General features: G+C 44.5%; 3 protein-coding genes across 7 annotated transcripts; all 3 read left to right on the top strand.

The window, feature by feature from the left end:
* The first annotated feature begins 154 nt into the window (after window positions 1-154).
* Window positions 155-5,363, top strand: izumo1 (izumo sperm-oocyte fusion 1). Of its 4 annotated transcripts, none has more exons than XM_076033244.1 (9): window positions 158-1,118; window positions 1,288-1,362; window positions 1,443-1,526; window positions 1,648-1,668; window positions 1,791-1,874; window positions 2,142-2,269; window positions 2,439-2,589; window positions 3,824-3,992; window positions 4,402-5,363. In XM_076033244.1, the coding sequence occupies exons 1-9, from the start codon at window positions 920-922 to the stop codon at window positions 4,481-4,483; spliced, it is 993 nt and encodes a 330-aa protein (XP_075889359.1). In that variant the 5' UTR covers window positions 158-919; the 3' UTR covers window positions 4,484-5,363. The 4 variants fall into 4 exon arrangements, 3 of the variants coding, with proteins under 3 accessions (XP_075889360.1, XP_075889359.1, XP_075889361.1); XM_076033246.1 differs by having other exon boundaries at window positions 1,066-1,118; window positions 1,481-1,526; XM_076033245.1 differs by lacking the exons at window positions 3,824-3,992; window positions 4,402-5,363 and adding an exon at window positions 2,875-3,236 and having other exon boundaries at window positions 155-1,118.
* A 1,477-nt stretch (window positions 5,364-6,840) lies between these two features.
* dusp2 (dual specificity phosphatase 2) lies at window positions 6,841-9,968 on the top strand. The gene is made up of 4 exons (XM_076033248.1): window positions 6,841-7,472; window positions 7,684-7,805; window positions 7,933-8,152; window positions 9,144-9,968. The coding sequence occupies exons 1-4, from the start codon at window positions 7,085-7,087 to the stop codon at window positions 9,359-9,361; spliced, it is 948 nt and encodes a 315-aa protein (XP_075889363.1). The 5' UTR covers window positions 6,841-7,084; the 3' UTR covers window positions 9,362-9,968.
* Window positions 9,969-14,987: 5,019 nt separating this feature from the next.
* On the top strand, window positions 14,988-20,631 carry adra2b (adrenoceptor alpha 2B). Of its 2 annotated transcripts, XM_076033242.1 has the most exons (3): window positions 14,988-15,341; window positions 15,715-15,817; window positions 16,015-20,631. In XM_076033242.1, exon 3 carries the CDS (start codon window positions 16,038-16,040, stop codon window positions 17,613-17,615), a length of 1,578 nt encoding a protein of 525 aa, XP_075889357.1. In that variant the 5' UTR covers window positions 14,988-15,341; window positions 15,715-15,817; window positions 16,015-16,037; the 3' UTR covers window positions 17,616-20,631. The 2 variants fall into 2 exon arrangements, with proteins under 2 accessions (XP_075889357.1, XP_075889358.1); XM_076033243.1 differs by lacking the exon at window positions 14,988-15,341 and having other exon boundaries at window positions 15,354-15,817.
* The last annotated feature ends 1,751 nt before the right edge of the window (window positions 20,632-22,382 follow it).

The raw sequence follows: 22,382 nt of genomic DNA, 5'->3' as shown, positions 1-22,382 counted from the left end.
AATATTCTGCAATAAAACCACAGATTATCGTTGGACCCTCAAAAATCCATTTTCACAAATTTCACTTTATTAATTGTCAGACTTCTCTCTCTCTCTCTCTCTCTCTCTCTCTCTCTCTCTCTCTCTCTCTCTCTCTCTCTCTCTCTCTCCCATGGAAGTGTTGGTGGGGCGGACCTCACCCAGACCAGACCTCCATCACCTTTGAAGTTAGTGATGCTTTGATGGTTAGATTCTTGTTCTGGGCCATGTCATCTAGTCTCTATTTTAGGTACGGCTTTGCTCATCAACTGATAGACAAACCCCAACAGCTATATTATGAAGGCAACATGAACCTTTGAGGTTAGTTTAATTGTTTCTTTAAAATAATACTCATATTGTAACCTATGCCAGTTCATATTCTATTTAAACAATATATGCATATCACCATTATGTAGGCATTTTTGGTGTTAGCATTTCCTTGGTTGGGACTAGGATACAATAGTGGCAAAATCTGACTGGAACTGTCAACCATGAGATGGACAAAAGCACAACTTCCTGTGTCTATAAATCTTTACGAGATTGATTTTATATTGAGTGGATACATGGTTCCCGTGATTACTACTTGTGCAGTAATGGCATCAGAGCATCAAACAAAAATGATAAAGCCTTAAAAAATTGATGAAATAAAGAACACACTATACTGTGGCTTCGCGTTCTCAGAAATGAGTCAACAACAATTCTTGCCTTTTGGCATATGGCAAATCTAAATACAGGAGTGATGAGTGCATGGAACGTCACTGTAAATACCACATGTGCCATGTGTGCTAATGGTGTCTCTCAACTCTTTTTTTAGAACTGGTGCTGCCTGAAAAAAAAAAATCAGAAAGCCCAAAGTGACTCATTCTAATGTGGAGGAGGCTGGGGGTGCCGAGAAAGCAGGATGCTAATATTGGCGTTCCTACTAGCTAGCCTTCCTTTATTCAGGGCCTGCCTACAGTGTGACACCAGGATCAGGACGCTTCATGACAATTTGATTCTGTCTGCTCCTTCCGTGAGTGATCAGATTGTTTTGAAACATATTTGTGACCAGTCCTATGTGGAATACAAACAGGCCAGCCAACAACGGAAAGGAGTAATTGGTGAGACGACAATTCTTTCAACATTTGTGTCACGGCACAGATTTTGTTAAAGGATGCACAAGCATGTTTAACAGTGAAGTGATATCACACGTTTGGCTTTTCATGATCTGGCTGTTGAAACAACATCAGCAACCAAGATGAGATATGTGAAGTGTTTGCCACTGTTTAGATCCCACTACTTTGTACAGAGCCAGGACAGAGTATGAGAGTGAATTCAACTACTTCTGGAAGAATGAACCCCGTGGTAAGAAAGAAACAAAAGAAAATACACATTAGACAGACAGATAGATATATAGGACTTATAACTGAATGTTTTCTTGAAAGGAACTCTAACCATCAACACAATCCAAATCATGTACAAGGGCAGGGAAATTTTAGAGAAACATCTCGACAAATTCATCCTTGATGGTAAGCTGCATCAACAACAGCAATATCAGGAATACAAGTATTTTTGTGTGGAGCATTTTGTTTTATAAAGGTCTACTACAAGAAGCATTCATTTTAAACCATCTGTCTGTCTCTCATTCAGGATTGTGCCCTAACAAGTGTGGTGAGTTTCTTTGTCTAATCCCTGCCGCTGCGTCCGTGCAAATCCTTATGGTTGCACCAATAGATGTTCAAATGTGTAGTCAGCAGCGACACACATGCGTTAGCATGTGGTTTGCGTTACAGGATTTCTGAAACGCAGAGTAATGGACTGTGCCTCATGCCGCTACAAGACGTACACCTGTCCCACTGTTCAGTTGGATTGTGGAGGTATATTTTATTATCATTATTTCTGTTTCTTTTTGCGCGATCCACTGCAAACTGCCTGGAAGTGGGTGGGGACAAACACCCACCTTTGCAGTTGGAATGTTCTGTGCTGGTACGGGAACACACGCTGTCACGAGTGCATAAATGTGTGCCCGACCGAGGCGCTTGCTGCTGCTGCTGCTGCTACTGCCGCCACAGAGCATGTGCAAGGCTAATAAAAAGATTATTCCTGATGCAATGGCAGCAGAACCCGCCTCCCTGTTTGTCCAGAGCACTCACTCCAGGCTGAGGAGGGCGGCCAGGCAGTACTGGACTGTTTTTTCCCGTGGCACCGTCTTCTGCTAGGAGAACCAGAGTACCACTACTCCTGGGCCCCTGGTGATCCAAGAGCTGTACAGGTGACACTGAAAACACAATACGATGCAGTGGTAAACCAGAACTTGAGTACAGCCCTTCACCATTTTGCCCCCCACTTATTTGACATGACTCCAGATAATCATCTTCACTGTTTGCCATCTTCTGCACCCACTTACTAGCAGACACGGCCTGTATGTTTTGTGTATACAGCTGAATGAGGATGATTTCAAAGTCTTGGTGGTGACAGAGGAGTCGTCAGTTGTCTTAAATCAACTTGAGCTGAATGAACAAGGAACATACCGCTGCACTCTGCAGGACCGTGATGGAACTGTTTTCTTCAAAGCAACTTTTCTGCTCACTGGTGAGAGCTGAGCTTCACAAGAATTCAAATATATCAGACGTAATCAAATCCATACATTGTGTGATTATTTATTTTGTTCAGACAAGAATGGGAAGTGCATAGCCACATTTTCTATCTTTGTTTGAACAAAAGAAACTAATATATCATTTTAAAAAGGAAGACAAAATGAATGTGACTAACCTAAAATCAAATTCACATTTGTCGATACTGTACAATACTGTACAATACAGGGGAAAAAAGTAGAAGGGTTTCACATAAAAAAAGTCCCCAAATCTTTCTTTACAGGCGCAGAAACAAATTTGCTTGAAGCTGAAAAACATTGCACTCACATTTTGTGAGGCTTTTAATCTTTGCATATGTTTGTGTTTCTGTTTGCGGTTTGTGTCTGTGGGGAGGATGCAGGGTGTGTCAATGTCTTTAAAAGGGTAGGTGGTTTTTCTAACTGTATCATCTTGTGTGGGCTTTTTGTATTTTATCTAGTTTAATCTTGCCTTTAACTCCCCCAGTAAGCCTTTAAGTTCTCCCTATCATTATCTAGAGTCCACAGATCAAACACTGTGCTGCTAAATTAAGAAAGTACTACCTAGTAGTCATCAGCTCAGGACTCACTCAGGGAGCTATATGCAAAAGTCAGCTTTAAACACCAGGAAAAAACAAGTTTTACTGTGTACAGTTTGAAATCTGGAATAATAGGTTGCTTCACACACCCCGTGTGTGTGTGTGTGTGTGTGTGTGTGTGTGTGTGTGTGTGTGGTTTTCCTGGTCCTTGTTTACTGGCCAGGCTGGCTGTGTAATCACGTTAATGCACATGAATCCACTTATTTCATCACTTGACATTGTCAAAAAAAAATGGTTGTGACTGCGCAGGAAACTGGGTTGTTGTCGTGCATACATGCAGTCTGAAACTACGATATCCGGAAGTAAGGTGATAATGCATATAACCACCTATTCATTATATTATTGGCGTTTGACGTAATAAATAGCTATTGGAAAAGTTCTTACAAAACTTTTTCTCAGATAAAATTCAGAAAGAAAATAGCGGCTCTCTCTTTTTCCGTCATGGTAAAGTGATAATGTTTATTTCTAGCTTATTCTGTCTATTATTGGCTTTTGAAAAAAAAAAAAGTCTACTAAAAAAATTTCAATTTTTATCTGAACTCTCAATTTCAGATAAAAAAAATATTTGGTACCTCTCATAAAGACTCACTGTTTCTGTCATAATTCTCCTCCACAGTTGACCCTGTGCCAACAACAGTTCAACGACCCATTCCCACACTTTACACACTCCCTCAGGAGGATGATGACACAGCTGCTCTGCATGTGAAGGCTCTGCTTCTGCCTGTCCTGTCTGCGGTGACTGTTTTCAGTCTGGCAGTGAGCGTAGGAGTCACAATTTTCATGGGGTAAGAGTCTCATGGTGGGCGGAGGGAGTAAATGAGGAGAAGCTAGCAGGAAGTGTGGAGGTGACGGATGTGAGGCGAATCGGTCAGAGAGCACGACACATGATTCAGGTTGCGGAAGTGGCCGGATGGTCACGCAGCAGCCTCTCAATCATGTTTACTGAGTTTTGGTTTTAACTCGTGATGCTTTCTATATCTCGAAATAGTCTCGTTGTTTACATTTTTTCCAGTGAGGCCACAAGTTGTCATGTTTTCTCTCAGTGTCGTCACTTCTTCCAGGAAGTGATGTCAGTCACTTGAGCCAAAACTAATAAACAGGTGCCAAGTGGAGTCATGAAAGAGCGTGAGCGCACAACGGGCAGGCTGTGTTGGTGTTCAGTGGGGGTAAAAAACGCTTTTGTGGTCTTCACAGGCGGATGATAAATCAGAGGAGAGCGGAGGAGGAGGAGGCGCGAAGACTGATGAGAAGAAGAAACACTTCAAATATTGTTTGACTTAGACGCTGTGAACAAATCAAATTGCCCGTCTTGCAGTGCCAAGTCGTGACTTGGAAGAGGCGAAAAATAGCAACAAAAAAAAAAAAAACAGGGTTAGCTGCATGCAAATGTGGGTTCATGAAGGATATGGACTGTCTGCGGTTGAAATAAAACTGTATATTTCAATAAATGTGTCCAAAAGAGCAGGAAAGTGAAGAATCGCAAGAAGAGCCATTCTGAATAATGATTTACAGACACACACGACCACACGCACACAAAATGTCCCACAGATGCAAAAAGCAGGTTTCTGCACCATTAAGTCCTTCTCAGCACACATGAATGAGCTGACCCTGACACAAACATGTTCCCCGCTCAATGGAGTGATGCCGCTGTCACGTGGGTGTTTGTGAGAGGAATGGAGGGTGAGGTCAATCTCTCGGATTACAGTGTTTTTTTCGGAGATTAATAGCCCCAGCCATCCAATTAATCCCGAATAATCCCCTGTGGGAGTAAAGAGGGTGGGCGCCCCGGGGTAAAAAGCTGCATGCAGCTGTTTTCATCATGTTTGCTTTAATGTTTATTTACCCAGATGCATTTATAGAGTGAGTAATGTTTCATCACAGCGAAGTCTTGCAGCATTGCCCCACCAGACCGTGTTATTTCTGTTATATCTTACCTGTAGCGTCTGAGTCAACGAGCAGTCACAGCTCTTTGCACTAGTTGTGGCGTCATCTCTACCACTCCTTGTCATCAACCTTCACTTCTTATTTTCTATATTTTGCTTTCTCTTTTATTTTGACGTTTTCCACCACACGAAGATCTACTTGATCTTTTACTTCACCAAATAAAGACAAAAAACGTTTTTGAAACTTTAATGTGATTGGTATTACAGCTCAGAGCAATTGTTTGTTTTCTATGACTCACCACATCCAGGAAATAAGCCTGAAATTAACCCCTGAAACATATTGATCACCACTGTGGGGTTTTTTATTTTGTGGGAGGGTAAATTCTGACATTCCTGACATCTTGAATCATGGATACTCTGTAATGGTAGAGAACTATGTAACATATGAAACCCTTGTGACAGTGATATGAGATTGTGCGCAAGGATGCTGAACGTCAAGGAGGATGGTGACAGGATGTATGCTGTTTCCTGTCAGACGGGGGCGACGGGTAAAAAAAAAAAAAAAGACACCCACTGTACAGACACGTCACAGTCCTCCGACTCAACAGACCACACTACTTCACTGTGGCTTTATGCAGAAGTAGTGTTGTTGAGACTGGTGTAAGTGCAACGTCAGCGCTACACCGCCGACAGCCATGACGAACAGTATTCCAACGCATGTGAGAGTGCAATACTTTTTGGTTGGATTTGCAGCCTCAGCAAGGGAGGGAGCGTGACAAAGTGGGAAAACTGCTTGCTGCTGAGGGGTTCCAGCAGCAGCAGCCAGCAGTGGGAGGAGGAGGAGGAGGAAGAGGGGGATGAAAACAGTGGAGTCAGAGGTTTGAGTGGACGACAGCGTGGGACTGCAGGGATATTTTAATGTAGGTCAGGAGGAAGTGGGTAAAGAGACATCAGACTCCAAACAACTGTGAAATTAGGCAAAAATGAAAAACAAAACAAAAAAATAATACATTGATAAATAACATTATTCCTCTGCATTGTAAATTATTAGTGAAACTACTGCAGTCAAAAAAAGGAAATGAGACCATACAACAATACGAACATACCAAGTAATTTCCAATGAATAAAGATGTGGGGGAGAAATTAAACTCACTAATATATATATGTGTGTGTGTGTGTGTGTGTATGTGTGTGTGTGTGTGTGTGTGTGTGTGTATAATTCAAATGTATTTCTCATGTCTGAGTAATTAAAATGTTATTATAGTAATTATAGTATTATAGAATAGTAATTATTTCCAGAATAACATTGCACGCCTTAAAGCAGTTTATTTGTGTTTGTCCTGTTAAAGAACTCTCTTCAGAAAACGGTCTTTGGTCCCTCGCCAGTCATCAACTGCCATCACACCATTTATAGTTGCCAAATCCTGCATGGAGCAGGATGCAGCGGAGTGCAGGGGAGTTTACAGTATTGGTGGCATGTGGCTCGAGAATTGGTGGTTGAGTTCAAGCAGAACAACAGACACTCTGGCTCTCGCTCTGGGCAATAACGTCATTCAACACCAAAACACGGGATAACCCCAAAGGACCACGTGCGCCATAGGAAAATCAGCCCTGACGTCAGTGCCCATATGAGGAGTGCCGGGCAGCCCTAATATGGCGTTTCCGCCCCCTCTGACGTCGATTGTTCCGTGGAAGAGAGGGAGGGGCCTCGCCGACTCCTCCTCTTGGCCAGCTGTTATCAATGAAACAAGTGAAACTCTAAATTGAGAGCAGATACTGACAGCGCGGATGGAGAACTGACACCCATCTCCATGTTAAAACTCAGGGACGGGAAAACAGATATCCCGCAACAACACTGATTAAAATTAAGTTTAGAAACCAGAGACAGCTTCCAAGCAGTGTTCACCTCTATCACTTGATGTGTTGCTAAGAGGGGGATTTTCAGTCCTTATTTGTTTAGTTCTTCCGTTGTTTAAGCCAAACTTTGAAAAACAATGGAGTCGGGCAGCGAACCTCTGGAGATCACCGGCGGCGAGCTGGTGCACATCCTCACCACCCCGCGGGACAGGTACGCGTCGGGCGGGTGCGTGGTGTTGGACTGCAGGCCCTTCTTGGACTACTCCCTGGCGCACATCGGCGAGTCCCGCAACGTCAACTGGAACTCGATGCTGCGCCGCAGATCCAAGAGCTCCGTGGTGGCCCTGGAGTGGCTCATCCCGGACAAGGCGCTCCTGGGCCGGCTGCGGCGCGCCGAGTTCTCGCCCGTGGTGGTGGTGGACGAGAGGAGCGGCTCGTTGGCCGAGCTCAAGGCCGAGAGCGTGGTCCGGATGCTGCTCGGCGCCCTGCAGAACGAGGCGCAGACTCAGATCTGTTTTCTACAAGGTACGAAGCCGTCGATAAATAATTACTCTGTATTTTAAGGCAGCAGCGTGTACTTTTTGGGACAGTATTTTTTATTAAAAAAAAAAATAAAAAAATTTTGAAAAGAAAAGAAGTTTAAAACTGCAAAATAATATGAATTATCGGAATGATGAATAGCTTGGGCATTGTCGTCCTGCTTTGTTGAGTTAATACTCCGTGACCTGCTTTTTAGGTGGATTTGAGAGATTTTCAGAGGCCTACCCAGAGCTGTGTTACTTTGCCAGCAGCAGCCACCTCAACACAGCCGAGCCAGAGCAGACAGCCACGGGCCGGAGCACACCAGCATACGACCAGGTAAGAACAGGGATTTTCCTTTAGTTGTGTTTTGGATTGATTGATTGTTTGTTTGTTTGTTTGTTTGTTTGCCAGAACAAAACGCGACGAGTCTTTAAACGTACCTGTTTTTGCGCAAATTGTGCAGGGCGGCCCGGTGGAGCTGCTCCCCTTCCTCTTCCTCGGCAGCGCCATCCACTCGTCCCGCAGGGAGACCCTGGCAGCTTCGGGCATCACGGCGGTGCTCAACGTCTCCTCCACGTGTCCCAACTTCTTCGAGGGCGAGCTGCAGTACCTGCGGCTCACCGTGGAGGACAGCCTGGCCGCGGACATCAGAGCCTGCTTCTCCACGGCCATAGCCTTCATTGGTGAGTCTTGTGCCGCGCAGCTCACCAAAATATGTGTGTGTGTGTGTGTGTGTGTGTGTGTCTATATATATATATATATATATATATATATATATATATATATATATATATATATATATGTATATATATATATATATATTAATTAATTAACACATTAATTAATGAAAAGTGTGCCAGAAGTGTTAAGTGTAATCAGCTTGTCTTGAGGCTCCCCACTGGTCTTCTGATTACCGAACAACGGGATTATGATAAACTGCAGAAAAGAGCTTTATCAGTTTGAGCTGTTTCCTGTTAGTCTTTTAACCTGTGAGCAGCGCACGTACGTTTTTGGCCTATGATCAGACGTGTCAAAAGTATTTACATTCCGTAAAAAAGTAGGGAAAGGCCTACTTGTGTGGAAAAAAAAAAGATACTCGGGTAGTAAAGCACAGGTTGTGAAATGTACCTCCATAAAAAGTGAAAAAAAAATACTATTGATGAAACAATATATTTGTTGAGAAAATGAAAAAATGTGAGAGAATAATCTAGACTGAACTGACCAGGGGTCCTTGCAGGTGCATCTGGGTAATATTTTAACACCTTTGGTACTCTCAGTCACAATCAGTGAGCACAACCAAAGTGTGGTCAGTAGTTATAACAAGTGAGCCATTATTGGTTGTTCACACTTTTAACAGTAACCAATGTTTCTGTATGGTTATTTTTTTCTGTGCACTAAAACTGTACTGAACAGGGACCGCAAAGCCGAGGAACTTTAAAGTGATCACTCTCTGATATATCAACACAAAAGAAACAAGCATGTTTTTCCAGTGTAAGGGATAGAAGGAACAGATCTTTATGTAGTGTGTGGAGTAAAAGTAAAAAGTTGTCAGAAAAAGAAATACTCAAAGTGTAGATGCCTTAAAAGTCTACTTAAGAACAGTAACAAAGTATTTTTAATTTACCCACTGCCTCTGCCTATAATAAAGTGCAACATTGTGATCTCCCACCACAGACTCGGTGAAACAGAGCGGCGGCCGGGTGCTGGTGCACTGCCAGGCAGGCATCTCCCGCTCCGCCACGATCTGCCTGGCCTACCTCATGCACACGCGACGCGTCAAGCTGGACGAGGCCTTCGACTTCGTGAAGCAGCGGCGCCAAGTCATCTCGCCCAATCTGGCCTTTATGGGCCAGCTGCTGCAGTTCGAGACGGACGTGCTGTGCAAGGGATGAGCCTCCTGCTGTGTTGAAGGAAGAGAGGAACTCTTGATATCTTTGCTAGCCTGGCCCTCTGAGCTCTGAGCGATTTAAGGGGCGTGACCAACTGAAACATATCGGGTGTGTCTCCCGCAAACGGCAGCTCGCAGCGTGAACCTTGCATTCTGAAAACTATCTTGAGGTACAAAATGAGGTTTTGTGCTTGATGAGAGTTGGGTGCCTGCTCTAGTTCTCATTTTGACTTGCGTCTCTGATACTTTGCAAGGGCTGTCTCTTTACCAAAATTGTTTCTTCTTTGTAGCAACCACTGTGACTTTTTTTTATTTTTACTATAAGACAACCACACTGTATTAACACCATTCAGTTACGGCATCATTTTTTAAGTTGTTGTTGGTGACTAACTTAAAACTGCTCTAACTATTGCTGGAATCCTGAGACATTGTACTCTTTGTAAAACCAAAACTGGAAAAAGAAAAGTTGTTTATCTTTGAAATATGCTATATAGGTATTTTTTATTTGTATTTATTTCACAGTATTACTGTGTGCTGCGCACTTTATATCTGAGATTTGGTAAACCCCTGCTGTGTTTTCCCCCACTGAAATAAAAGAACACAACAAACTATGTTGATTCTCTCCATCCAGCTCTCTGAGGCACTGTAACAAACAGTCTCCCTTCAGTCTGACACTGGCACTTTACTGACATCAAGTCTGAATAGCTCTAACAATTTGGAGCGCATATCACAAATACGCAAATTGGTAGCAATCAAAAACTGAATAGAGCACAAAACATTTGGTGATACGACCTTCATATACATACTTTATAAACAATGATATTAGTCACAGAGCCAGTATATTGCAGGATATAACGTGACCCTTTCAGTGAGACACTGTTCGTGATAACTGAACCGGTATTTGCGAGATAAAAAATGTTGGCAACTTCTGTGTGATTCGAGGATCCGCCGTCTTACGACACGACTTGAAACTTTTCCCACCCACACTGGCGTCAGCCAACGCAAATGCAACAAAGAGAGTCCACTTCCTTTAATTGGCAAGCCTCCGTTTTCAACGTGGAGGGGAAACTGCAACTCAGACTGCTAGCTGGGAAAACAAAACAAACAAACAAAAAAAACGGTACCTTGGAGTTTTGTTTTTTAGTTTTCATTTTATACTTTTCAGTATTATTTTAATTCTTTTTGCAAACGAATATCATCCCTCTAGGGACTGCCTTAAATCACTTTGTTTGTATCTTTCTCGGTTAAACTGTACTTTAATTTACGTTTGCAATAATTGAATAACAACTTGTTTGGAGCGACTTTCATTGTGTGACTTGGTTGGAGGTGTTGATTTGGAATACGCTATGAAAGATTATCACAGCAATCGTATCGACAAGTTCAATCTGATATTTAAAGTATGGACCAAACGTTGTTTCTAACCTACAATTGCTGTTCCAGTGTTGTTATATGGTTCTTGTCAAATTGTCGTAGTCATTGAAGAATCAGGTCTTTTCTTTTTGATGAAATGCATTATTAGTGCTTGACTTCGTTTAGCTGCTGTACAAGCAGGAACCAAATAATAAAACCATAGTTTCAGGATATAAACGTAGACTTAACCTTTTGACCTGCAAACGAAGCCCCTCTTCAGAATTTCTAGAGTGTCCTTTCTATCCACTTATCCCAACGTTACGTTCCTCGAACATGTTTTTGCATCGGTGGACTGGTAAGCAAAAGTAGTTCAAAGCGGCGCAAATATTGCAATATTGGATTTGGTTTTGCACGGTGAGACAGCAGCGCTCTCTAGTGGATAAGAGTGGACATATACAAAATAAATGATAAACCGTTAATACTGTCCAGCAGATGACGCCAGCACACTGTTGTGTCTCTGCTTGTTGCCACACACACACACACACACACACACACACACACACACACACACACACACACACACACACACACACGTGTCCTGTGTGTTCTGTTTCCATTTGCATATTGCCCGGTTATTAGTGGCACTTTATTTGATTATTTATTTGTCTATGGCTCCCCATCATTTGACTGTCGCAGCCCAACACTAGTAAACAACTACAATGATCAATCATATGACACTTAAGCGTGGCAGATGCTCCCAGTGGTTAGCATTTACACAAAGATCTTTTCCGTATGGGGATCAGGTGCACTCTCAATCAGCTGTTCGGACGCTGCCCCCCCCCCCCCCCCCACTTTCTTTTTGACAGATTCCCTCTTTATTTGCCATGGATGGCGTCGATGCTAAGAGATAGACATGACTCTATATTTGTCATTTTGCTTGTCGTAGCTCTACAATGTCGTGATATAACATTCGCACCTTTCGTGGGTGGCGGACAGGCACGCAGCGACACAGCAGTTCTCATCATTTCAACACCATTCAGGTAGATTATTGTACGGCCAGTGGAGAATACCCCCAGGGATTATTGGCTGGCCGTCTCATGATAGCAGACAATGGGAGATCTAGTTAGTCACGATGTATATTGTGACTCGAAACCGATTAGTGAGTCTAATTTCCAGGTCCCACGCATTAACAAGAACACCAGCACGAGCACGTGCAGTGGAGGTAGATGTGAATCAATACAATATGGTGAAAGTTCAGCCGAGTAAAGATGGTGGGAATAATGCATAAATAAATTGTTTGGTTGATTTCATAATCAAATGCAAAGTGGGACACTGGGTTGTTGGTAGACATGATTTGTTTTTCATAGTTAGGCGCATGCTACATGCCCTGCACCATTCAGCCTCTTAAAATAAGCTCATCTAAATGTTAACACCTGGGTTGAAGAATACCATTCCTGCCCTACATTGCTATGCAAATCTGTGTCACTGTGTTATTTTTTTGTAATTTAAAGCTGTTCACAAAATGAAAAATACTCCCCCCCCCCCCCCTCTCTCTCTCTTTCTCTCTCTCTCTCTCTCTCACACACACACACACACACACACACACACACACACACACAGCAGCAGCAGCAGCAGCAGCAGCAGCAGCCAGATCAAACCCAAGGATTAAATAAGGTTTCATTGCAGCGGTCAGGTAGCAAGCCATTATTGATTTGGACCTGAGGCATTTACGTAAACCAACTGCCACCACATTTCTGCATTATGCTGACTTGCAGTTGTCTAACTCTCATTTGTCTCTATAGTCGCTTCACTTCTCACATATGTGGGTTTTGAAAAAAGCCCAGTCCAGACTTGAGCAGGACAAAGTGAGGCCTTCTTTTTTTTTCCCGCCACCGGAGAAAAAAGTTCCATTGTTGTGATGTCAAACAAGAGTTACCGTGACCGTCGAGTGCGATCCATGGCTGTCAGCAGCTTCTCTTGCAAGCATGTGAGTCTCTCTCTCTCTCTCACACACACACACACACACACTAACACGGAAAATAAGCAGTCCAGATGCGATGTGCTGTTCTCTGAATTGCTGTTCTCGTCTCACTCCCTCCATAACCTTGGCATCGGTGACACACCCCTGTCCCCCCAGAATGCATTTCCAGCATGTTACAAAGCGCGGTGCACCCATGAACACAGAAACACTTGATTGGAGTGCTTTCTCTCCCACTAAAAGCTGCACACTCTTTATATTTAGCATTGACAGCGAGGGAGAGAGGAGAAAAATGGAGGGGAGGACCACAATAACAAACAAACAGGACCTCCTACCCACACACCATTCATAAGATTGTGTGTGTGTGGACGTGTAGGCTGACGAATGTGTGAACACCGTGCGAGTTCATGTGACAGGGGCCTCATGTGTACTTTTAAACTCTGCTCCCGCTTTTATTTGCGTGTCAACAAAACCGGGCGGCGGGATGCAGGGTTTCGCCGATGATTGAGCAACAAGACACTTGATCTCAGCCGGAGGGAACAAATTGTGAGGGATGCCGCCGCTGCCGCGTGCGTTTTTCGGGGGAGGACGGGTTATGGGGTTGCCGTGCACAAAAGGGATTTGAGGGACAGTCAAGTGGTGATATGCAAAATCATGTAAAGCAAGTGCCTTTTAGTCCCGCTGCGCTAGGCGGAAGGCAGCTCTGCGTTTTGGAGACCGGAAACCAAATGGAACACATTATAACTGGAGCGTTTTATTTAAGAGAGCTATTTAGTCTTAATGCAACATTTATGCAACGATTGTAATTATCAGTTTATGTGCTGTCTATGAATTCTACAGCCTTAATCTAGTGAAAGACGTGGTGTTTCCTCTGATATGAAACCAGCCTGTGCAGTGGAGAGACCACATATTGCTTAATGCATTGGTACATTAGCTCCCTCAAGGGGTGCATATTTACAAATGACTGCTTTTAACCTCCTGGAATATCCTGAAACGTTTAGACTTCTTCGTAGCCAAGGAAATTAGGACAATGTGTTTTTTTATTTTCACTTTATGCTTTAATACAATACTCACAAGTGAAGGCGCTCAAGGATGGTTTGTGTAAAAACATGCATTTGTACTGTCTCAAATATGTAATGTATAGAGATTTAAAGTGATGTCGTGCAATATACTGTATATGATTAAAATTCTTTCAAGTCACTGAAAATAACGCATATTTTCATTTACTAATGAAAAGCATTGTAATTGCATAAAAGCCACGAGACAAAAGCATTGGGCTACCATGTATGGTGGTCCAGAATGTGGCTCTGCTCAGGGTGTTTATGATTCTGCCCGATTCCATCTGGCGTAAGAAAGATATCAGATAACGTGGGATATCAGAAAACAGGGATTAACATCGGGTGGCCTTTCACGGGTGGAATTTGCGTGAAGAGGGAAATATGTTTGCCAAAGTGAATGTGCTGCCGTGTGTTGGACAGATAAGTAGACAGATAGGTAGTGAGATGGCAAGATATTACATACCAATAAGGGATTTGCTTCATGAGTCCAGGAAAAGGCCAAGCTGTGTGTCAGTTTCAGCGTCAGGGGTGAATTGACCAGTCAAGGCTGGATTTCAGGTGGGCTGGACAGACAAAGAAGATCAGGCCTTCTTGAAGTCCTAACTTGGCTGTGTCAGATGCAGCAGTGGTGGAAAACTGAGAGGGTTGAACTGTTGTTCAGTATCTGCAATTCTCTTGAAGTTTATGTCATGGCGTGTTTGCTCGCCATGCAGAGAGGCGGTTACTTCTCGCTATTTATGATGGTGATAGGGCAACAGTTCTCATGGGCTGTAGTAGCCCGATATTCACATACACTAACATGAACGCGTGGCCGGTCCAGCTTCGCAAAAGCAGAGGATAGAAATGTTTGGGATCAATGGGCAGAGAGGGTTCACTTAGATCACATACTAATATTTAAAATTTTTTTTATTGCCATTGGTGAAAATCTCTTGTTGCCCCTTTAAATATTACTCTTATACCAAACATTATATGTTGACACTGTTCTCAGTATTGCTCACAATGGGTGTTGTGCCTGATACCAGCGCACTGAAAAAGCTACAGATCTATCCACAAGTAAAACTGCCATCGGCTCTGGAGAGGTGGGGTTGTGACACCCATTACAGACTGAAGTGCGTTGGTTACAGATTGAACGTGAAAAAAAAACAAACAAAAAAAATATATATCTGAGCGTGGGAGGGGCCACGGGGATGGAGATGGGTCCCATTACGCCCACAGCACCGTTATGACATCAGCGAGTCTAAAAGGAGCTCAAGAGGGAGATGGGAGGCACCCCGCACTTATTAGATTGTGTCATAAGGTCCTGTCCACAACTCGGGATGCTGCTGCGCGCCGGGGTGGCAGCCCGCGGTATTGGGAGTGTAAAAAATAACGGCAACGGCTGAACTTTTGACGAGGAAAGTGGGCAGTGGAGGCGGACGCGGGAGGCTGCCGAGACGCACGGCGCGCCGTCGCTGAAAAAGACGTGGCTTGATGCGCACGGATGGAGAGCCGGACTCTGACTCATCCGGCACTCGACTGACTGGAGACGCTGGAAAACAGCGTCTGTCCACTGCAGCAGGACTCGTGGGATCACCCGCCCCACCTCCTCTTCCCTTCCCGTGAGTACAGAACATTTACTTGATGAACTTCATCTTGTTCATTTAAACCGATGTCCGTTGGATGTGCGGTCAAGGAAAGCGGGTGCGCGTAGAGACCGCACAAGTGCGGAGATCGTTCTTTTCCTTCTTCTTCTCCCACCCGAATGTTTTGCATGTACTTCTGCTGGTAGAGAGAAGCATGTCATTGAATCCGTTTGGAATAACCAAATCATTTACGCCTTGTAGACTAACCTAGGAGAACTGCAACGGGAAGTTTGAATTGCCTGGATCTGTATTGTGACAGTGCTGAAGAGTGTTATTCCAGGACGAGATCTGTTGAGTAGAGTCTCTAAACGAAAAGCACTGATCCGTGTCTTCTTGACGTGCTGCCCAGGACCGGGTTGTGCCCTTTTAAAATGGACTTGGAAGATCGGCCTTGGAGGATGCAAGGGAGCTAACATTAATAAACCACACAAAGGCAACAGAGATCAATTCAGGTAAATGTGCATTTTACAGTTTAATTCGTCACCAATGAGATATTCATCTTTTGAAATATTGTTTTGACTCTAGTAATTTTTTTTTTTTTTTTTTTAGACAATTCTGTGGTGCAGTAAAAAATCTTTCTGTGGTATAAAACAAAAATATTTCACACATAATTTTTCAATAACCAAGATAATGTTTTTAATCTGTAAAGAGCCTTGGAAAGATAGTCCCAGCATGGCATCGATGGTGGACAGCGGTTGCTCCATGGAGCTGAGCGGCAGGAACATCAGCATCAGCAGCACCGGCGCCTCCGTCCCCTGTAACCAGAGCATCCCAAACCTTGCGCCGTACTCCCCCGAAGCGACAGCAGCCTTCGCCACCGCCATCACCCTGATGGTCGTCTTCACCATCGTGGGCAACATAATGGTCATCATCGCAGTCCTGACCAGTCGGTCCCTGCGCGGCCCACAGAATCTGTTCCTAGTGTCCCTGGCCGCAGCAGACATCCTGGTGGCCACGCTCATCATCCCCTTCTCCCTGGCCAACGAGCTGCTCGGCTACTGGTACTTCAAGTCTCTGTGGTGCGAGATCTACCTGGCGCTCGACGTGCTCTTCTGCACCTCCTCCATCGTGCACCTGTGCGCCATCTCGCTGGACCGCTACCTGTCCATCTCCAGGGTCACCTACGGGCGTCAGAGGACTCCCCGGCGCATCAAAGCCGCCATCGTGGTGGTGTGGCTCATCTCTGCCATCATCTCCTTCCCGCCCCTGCTCTCGCTGAACAAGACCGAGGGAGATGAGGCGGAGAACGCGAGGGGACCCCAGTGTGGGCTGAACAACGAGCGCTGGTACATCCTCTACTCCACCATCGGCTCCTTCTTCGCCCCGTGCCTCATCATGATCCTGGTCTACGTGAGAATCTACCAGATTGCCAAGCAGAGGACGCGCTGTCCCCCAGGCGAGCCCAGGAAGGATGGGGCAGGCAGCGCGACCCCTGCTCAAATGCCCCGACGCGTACAGGCCAATGGCAACGACGAAGAGAGCACGCCCCCGTCATCGAACAAAACCTCCAACGCCAGACCCCCGACCCTTGCCATCACCTCTTCCCTGACCCCGGGCGAGTCGCAAACCTCGGCGGATCCCACCGCTAATAATCTCCTCCAACCTCCGTCACCTTCTCCGACGGCGACCCCCATCGCGACCTCTGAAAACACCTCTCCCCAAGCGCCCGCCCCCGGGCCCCTGTCAGCCAAGGCCAAGAAAAAGGAGGAAGCGAAGGGGAAGAAGGGCAAGCGGCAGGAAAAGAAGAAGGCAGACAATAACAACGGCGACAGCTCGAGCACGGATAGCGAATTGGAGCACAGCCACGGGGGTGGGCGAGGCAGCTCCAGCATCCCAGGGTCACCGGGAGGAGGAGGGGTACACTCGCCGGCCACGGCCAAGCATTACCGCGACATGATCGCCACGTCAAAGGGGGCCCGGCTCGTGCCGGGCAGGAAGTCAAAGCCAGAGAGCAACCCTGGGGCGGCGAGGCGGAAGGCGATGGTCAACAGGGAGAAGCGCTTCACCTTTGTTCTGGCGGTTGTCATCGGTGTGTTTATGGTCTGCTGGTTCCCATTCTTTTTGTCCTACTCTCTGCAGGCCGTGTGCCCAACGACGTGCGCCATTCCCGATCCGCTCTTCACGTTCTTCTTCTGGATCGGGTACTGCAACTCCTCGCTAAACCCAGTCATATACACCATCTTTAACAAGGACTTCAGAAAAGCCTTCAAGAAGATACTGTGCGGAGGCACCAAGGGTACTTTCTTCTAGCGTACAAATAGAATGCATTTGAATGTGGACGCTGAAAAAAAAATCCTGAGGCATAGCAAACAATATTTCTTTCATTTTTAAGAATACATCAAGTGTTGATCAGCTGCAGAAAACAGCTGATCAGTGGAAATCCCAGAACCAGTACAATCATTCTTTTACAGCCTCAGAGTCCACAAACAGGCCACTTGGACTATGAAATCTCTTTTTACAGTTGATGCACAAATAGATTTCTACAGATTGCGATGTGCTGAAGAGGAAGCGCTACACACTTGAGAGTTCAGCACTTTAACGTTTTTGACAAGACTTTTGAATTCTGAGTTTAACCTCATCCAAATCAAATTGTGTAAAAGCACCCAAGATATTCACAAATACCTGGCCTTTATGAAGGCGGGCTAGTAAATTTATTTTATCTTGTGTTTGCTTCAAAAAGATTCAAGGTTAAAGGAAATGGCTTGAATAGAAGTGAAAAGTGGCCTCAAAGTCGCATCACCCTGAGGCCTTCTACTTATCGGTCCTGAACAGAAGGAGCACACAAGTTTAGTGGTGATTTCTTACGTCTGCAGTCTTAATTTGCCGCGCTGCAGGGCAAACATGTGTTCTCTGATTTTTATCTAAGTGCGCAACAAGAAGGAACTTTTTTCCCCCTTTTGAATGTCAAACGTTGGCAGAAACAAGGACACCCTTTCAGAGAGAAGCATGTGGACCTTTTTACATGGGTGGCCCTCACCTCGCTCTGGGCACGGTGCAAGTCATCAGGTTGTTTGTATTCACAACCAGTTTATGTCTTTCGTGAAGCCAATGACAAGCTTCAATTATTTTAGGTCTGGGTGAAGGAAAGACAATGTGCACCCACCATCCTTTTTCCTCTCCTTTTTTAAACGATACCTGGACTACTGGACCGAAAAGCCCATCACCATGAACTGCCTCAGTGTTTGAACTTTTAGAACATTGATTTAATTTCTGGAAAGAGGTGAATTATCAAGACCTGAAACTACTGATGACTTGGAAAAAAAAGGCAGACTCTTGGTATTTAAGGTATGACTCTCCCTACCCCCACCTAGAAATCCTGCTTTATGTCAAGCAGTGGTATTTATCAGGTACAGACTGACTGTAAAGCACACGTGAACAGTAATCATTTTGTGTAGAATTAGCCCTCATTATGCTTGCCAGGGCCATTCTGCTGGATAGACCTGCTGTAAAACTCTTCCTGGTCTTTGCTTTTACTGCCAGGAAGTAGTACGATCTTTTCTTTCATCAAGAGAATGAGCCGAGGAGAGTTTCATCTTAAAAAAAAAGAAAGAAAAAGAAAAAAGAAATATAAATATTGCATTTGTAACTGTGAACGACACACAGGCTTACTGACTCTATGGGACAAGGGCTGACAGCAGCAACACTTCAATTTCCTAATTGTCTTATTCTGCTGACCTGTGTGTGTGCGTGTGTGCGTGTGTGTGTGCGTGTGCGTGTGTGCGTGTGCGTGTGCGTGTGTGTGTGTGCGTGCGTGTGTGTGTGTGTGTGTGTGCGTGTGCGTGCGTGCGTGCGTGCGTGCGTGCGCACATTCGTGTGTGTGTTTTCTGGTCGTGTCTGGTCTGGCTGCTATGCGCAACAGATCTACTGTAACATTGAAACAAACAGAGACAGTTTCTGGTGCAGGCCTCATTTGGCCGCCACATAAATGTTTCTATCGAGTTCAAGTTGTTGTTTTTGTGATTTGGAGAAAGAGTTGTTTAAACAAGTAGTCACTTTTTTATCCAGCGGTATCGAGCACATGACACTGCAGTGATCAGCCACGAGGGACCAAGGGAGCTTAATATGACGACAGCATGACTCGACAATATTCGCCGCTCTATTATTATAAAAGGTCCCATATTATGCAAAAAAATCCCTCCATCAGTAATTTCTAAGAATAATAGGCGTCTCTATCCTGTTAGCTTTAAAGCTACCAGAAATAAGAGGTGCATCCTGGTTGTTTTTTGTTTTTTTAAAAGAAAAATACGGAATCCACATCACACAGTTCTGGAAATCTTCTAAAGAGTTCAATATCTCACGGATAGCTTCTCCCAGACTTGTGGCAACACCCCTGCACAATTATTTATAGATGCTTCATTTTTTTTATCCTGTTAAAATGTTGGGGGTTCCACCAAAGCAGGGAGCTAGAAATGAATGTTTTTAGCTGGAGGTTGTAAACAGAGAGCTAAATAGGATTTATTTATTTTTTTCCCAGGGAACTCATGTAAGGCTGCTCCATTAACTAATAAAAAAAAATGTCCAAATGGGTAAAACATAAGAGCTTAAAATGAAATATTAAGACTGAAACACAAGTTTGTTTATTTTGAAGTAGTGTGTGCTTTTCTGTCTTTGCTGTTAAGTTACTGTGCTCTTATTTTGAAAGCAGACTAAAGAGCAATGTACAGATTAAGAATATCTGTAATGTATGATTTTTAAGGTATCTTGTTAAGTTGTGTGGACAATGCAGAACCTATAGTTGGCATCCTTGTTTCATCCTGTAAAAGTGCAATTCATAATTCCCCCGCCGTCAATTCATCAGGCATGAACGTGTCAAAGTGAGATGTCGCGGCCAGGATTACAAGGTTGCGATCCGTATATTACAGGGCCGCGTGGTGACAAAATGAAAAACAAATTGAAGGGCCACGTGCACAAACACTCCCCGCCGTCTGCTAAGAGGATTGTTTTCGCTCCGGAAAGACAAACAACTGGGGAGCGCGCCGTCATAACAGGAATAGCTCCAGAGGTCAGAGATTCATGGCCCTTTCCAGAAAAAATATGAGTTGCAATGCTGCCCCCTCCCCAGCTATGGCTTTATGTGGTGAACTTGCTGCCCTCTTTATTTTAAGAACTCTGAGATATGGCTTCAAGGAGACAGATGCGTTAATCTGCCTGTATTGTTTCTTGCCGTGTTTGGGCCAAACTGCATGGTGTGAGCTTTTATGATCCTCTCACTCCCATCTGTCATCATCCCTCCTCATTTTCCGGCAAATAAAGCTACTTGAAAAAAAAAAAAAAAAAGTGCGAGTCATCTCCTTCATATTTCTTCTCATGATGCAACTTGAAGAATGAGCTAAACGCAGACATCTCCAAGGAGAAAATTGCCATCGTGATGGGGACCTTATACAAAAGCTGTTTTTCTCATACATCTTGAAGCAAAGTGCACCCTTCAGCAGATACCAGCTGCTATACTTCTTCCCTTGAAAGCTAACACAGCTTCAGGAAACAGCATGCGCCATTACGGGCTTGTTAAAGCTATAAGCGGAAAATATCACAGTGGGACATGAGAAGTAGGACGCACCAGAAGCAGCTCAAGCTACCTTCTGCCAACACACACAGCGCAGGTCCACCAGGAATTGAAGCATGTTGGCAAATATTACATATGCACACACACACACACGAACATGCTGAATGGGCTATTCCAAATGTCACATTCTCTATTCAAGTCATGACAGACACTCAAACCACACGACGCACGCGCACACACAAACACTTGTGACGGATTTTTATACTTGAGGTCAGCCGGCCCGCAGTGAATTGTAATTGATTTATGCCGATGGGCAGTTTGGGGATTTCTCAGAACTGAATCAAGCCTCGTACGTCATGTTTTTCCCCCACTGGCGGCCACCTGAAGTAGATACAGTAGAGAATCGAGACAGTCGCGTCCTTGCAGTTTAATTTCCATATTCATGGTTAAGCTGCGATTTGAGGTGTGCAGGGACGGTGCAAAGATAAGTTATCGTAGCGCGGGGAGCAGTGAGGCGCATGTTTACAGTCCTGTATATTTATGCAGACGCAGCGTCCCTCTGCCCCTTGTTCTATGGCCTCATCTGGAATATAAAGTAGGTGGCAGCGGGTCCTTACAGAGAGAGGGTGAGGGTGTAAGGAGGCCGGCTAAGTGCGACCGCCGCCTTCTCATTAATTTCTTAGCCACACAGGATCAAATCCAAGAGACACTGATCTCCTTTACAGAAAGAGAGGGACCCGGAAACACACACACACACACACACACACACACACACACACACACACACACACACAAACACATGCAGGGGTATACACATTCATTTTCAAATTTATGATGGATGTAGCATTTCGTCATATGAATATTTATGTGTACGGAGGGCGTTCCAGCACTGAGCACTTTCCATTTTCTAATCTTCTGCAAGCTATAGCGCCAAATAGATTTCTTCTCTCTGCAATTTGGCTGCCGAAAACACCCAAGAGGCAGGATGACAAACCGAGAAAAAGACGAGCGCACACAGGCCGGGCCTTTATCTACATGTTGAAGGAGGAGAACTGAAATGTTGTGTCACTTTGAAAAATGCCTGATGAAGACGTCACTCTTTAAGGAAACGGGCCATTGTTATTGAAATCCACTTGGCTGTTCCTCTGCTGCAAGCGCCAGCTCACACGCGCACTTAAGTGAACATCTTTTGGAGGATCAAACCGAACTCGTGGAGAGTATAATGAGGACATTTTAAATGAGGAAGAAAGAAATACAAAACCCACGTGGGCGGAATTTGACATGTTGCTGAATATTGTTTTGCTCTCTGTTCTCCCCTCTGGCTGGGATGCAAACATGACCCAATTAGGACAGGTTTACACACACGCACGCACGCACACACACACACAAACACACACACTTTAGTCGCCTACTGGAATCACAATGAAACATTCTTTGCAAAAGTGCTTAATCGTCATCATCATCATCATCACTATCATCATCATTATTATTATTATTATCCACATTTAACTAAT

This window comes from Nelusetta ayraudi, unplaced genomic scaffold (genome assembly GCF_046127955.1).
Source record: "Nelusetta ayraudi isolate G7.1 ecotype Tasmania unplaced genomic scaffold, CSIRO-AGI_Nayr_v1 ptg000041l, whole genome shotgun sequence".
Classification (NCBI taxonomy): domain Eukaryota; kingdom Metazoa; phylum Chordata; class Actinopteri; order Tetraodontiformes; family Monacanthidae; genus Nelusetta; species Nelusetta ayraudi.
This window is presented reverse-complemented; position numbering and strand designations above follow the sequence as displayed.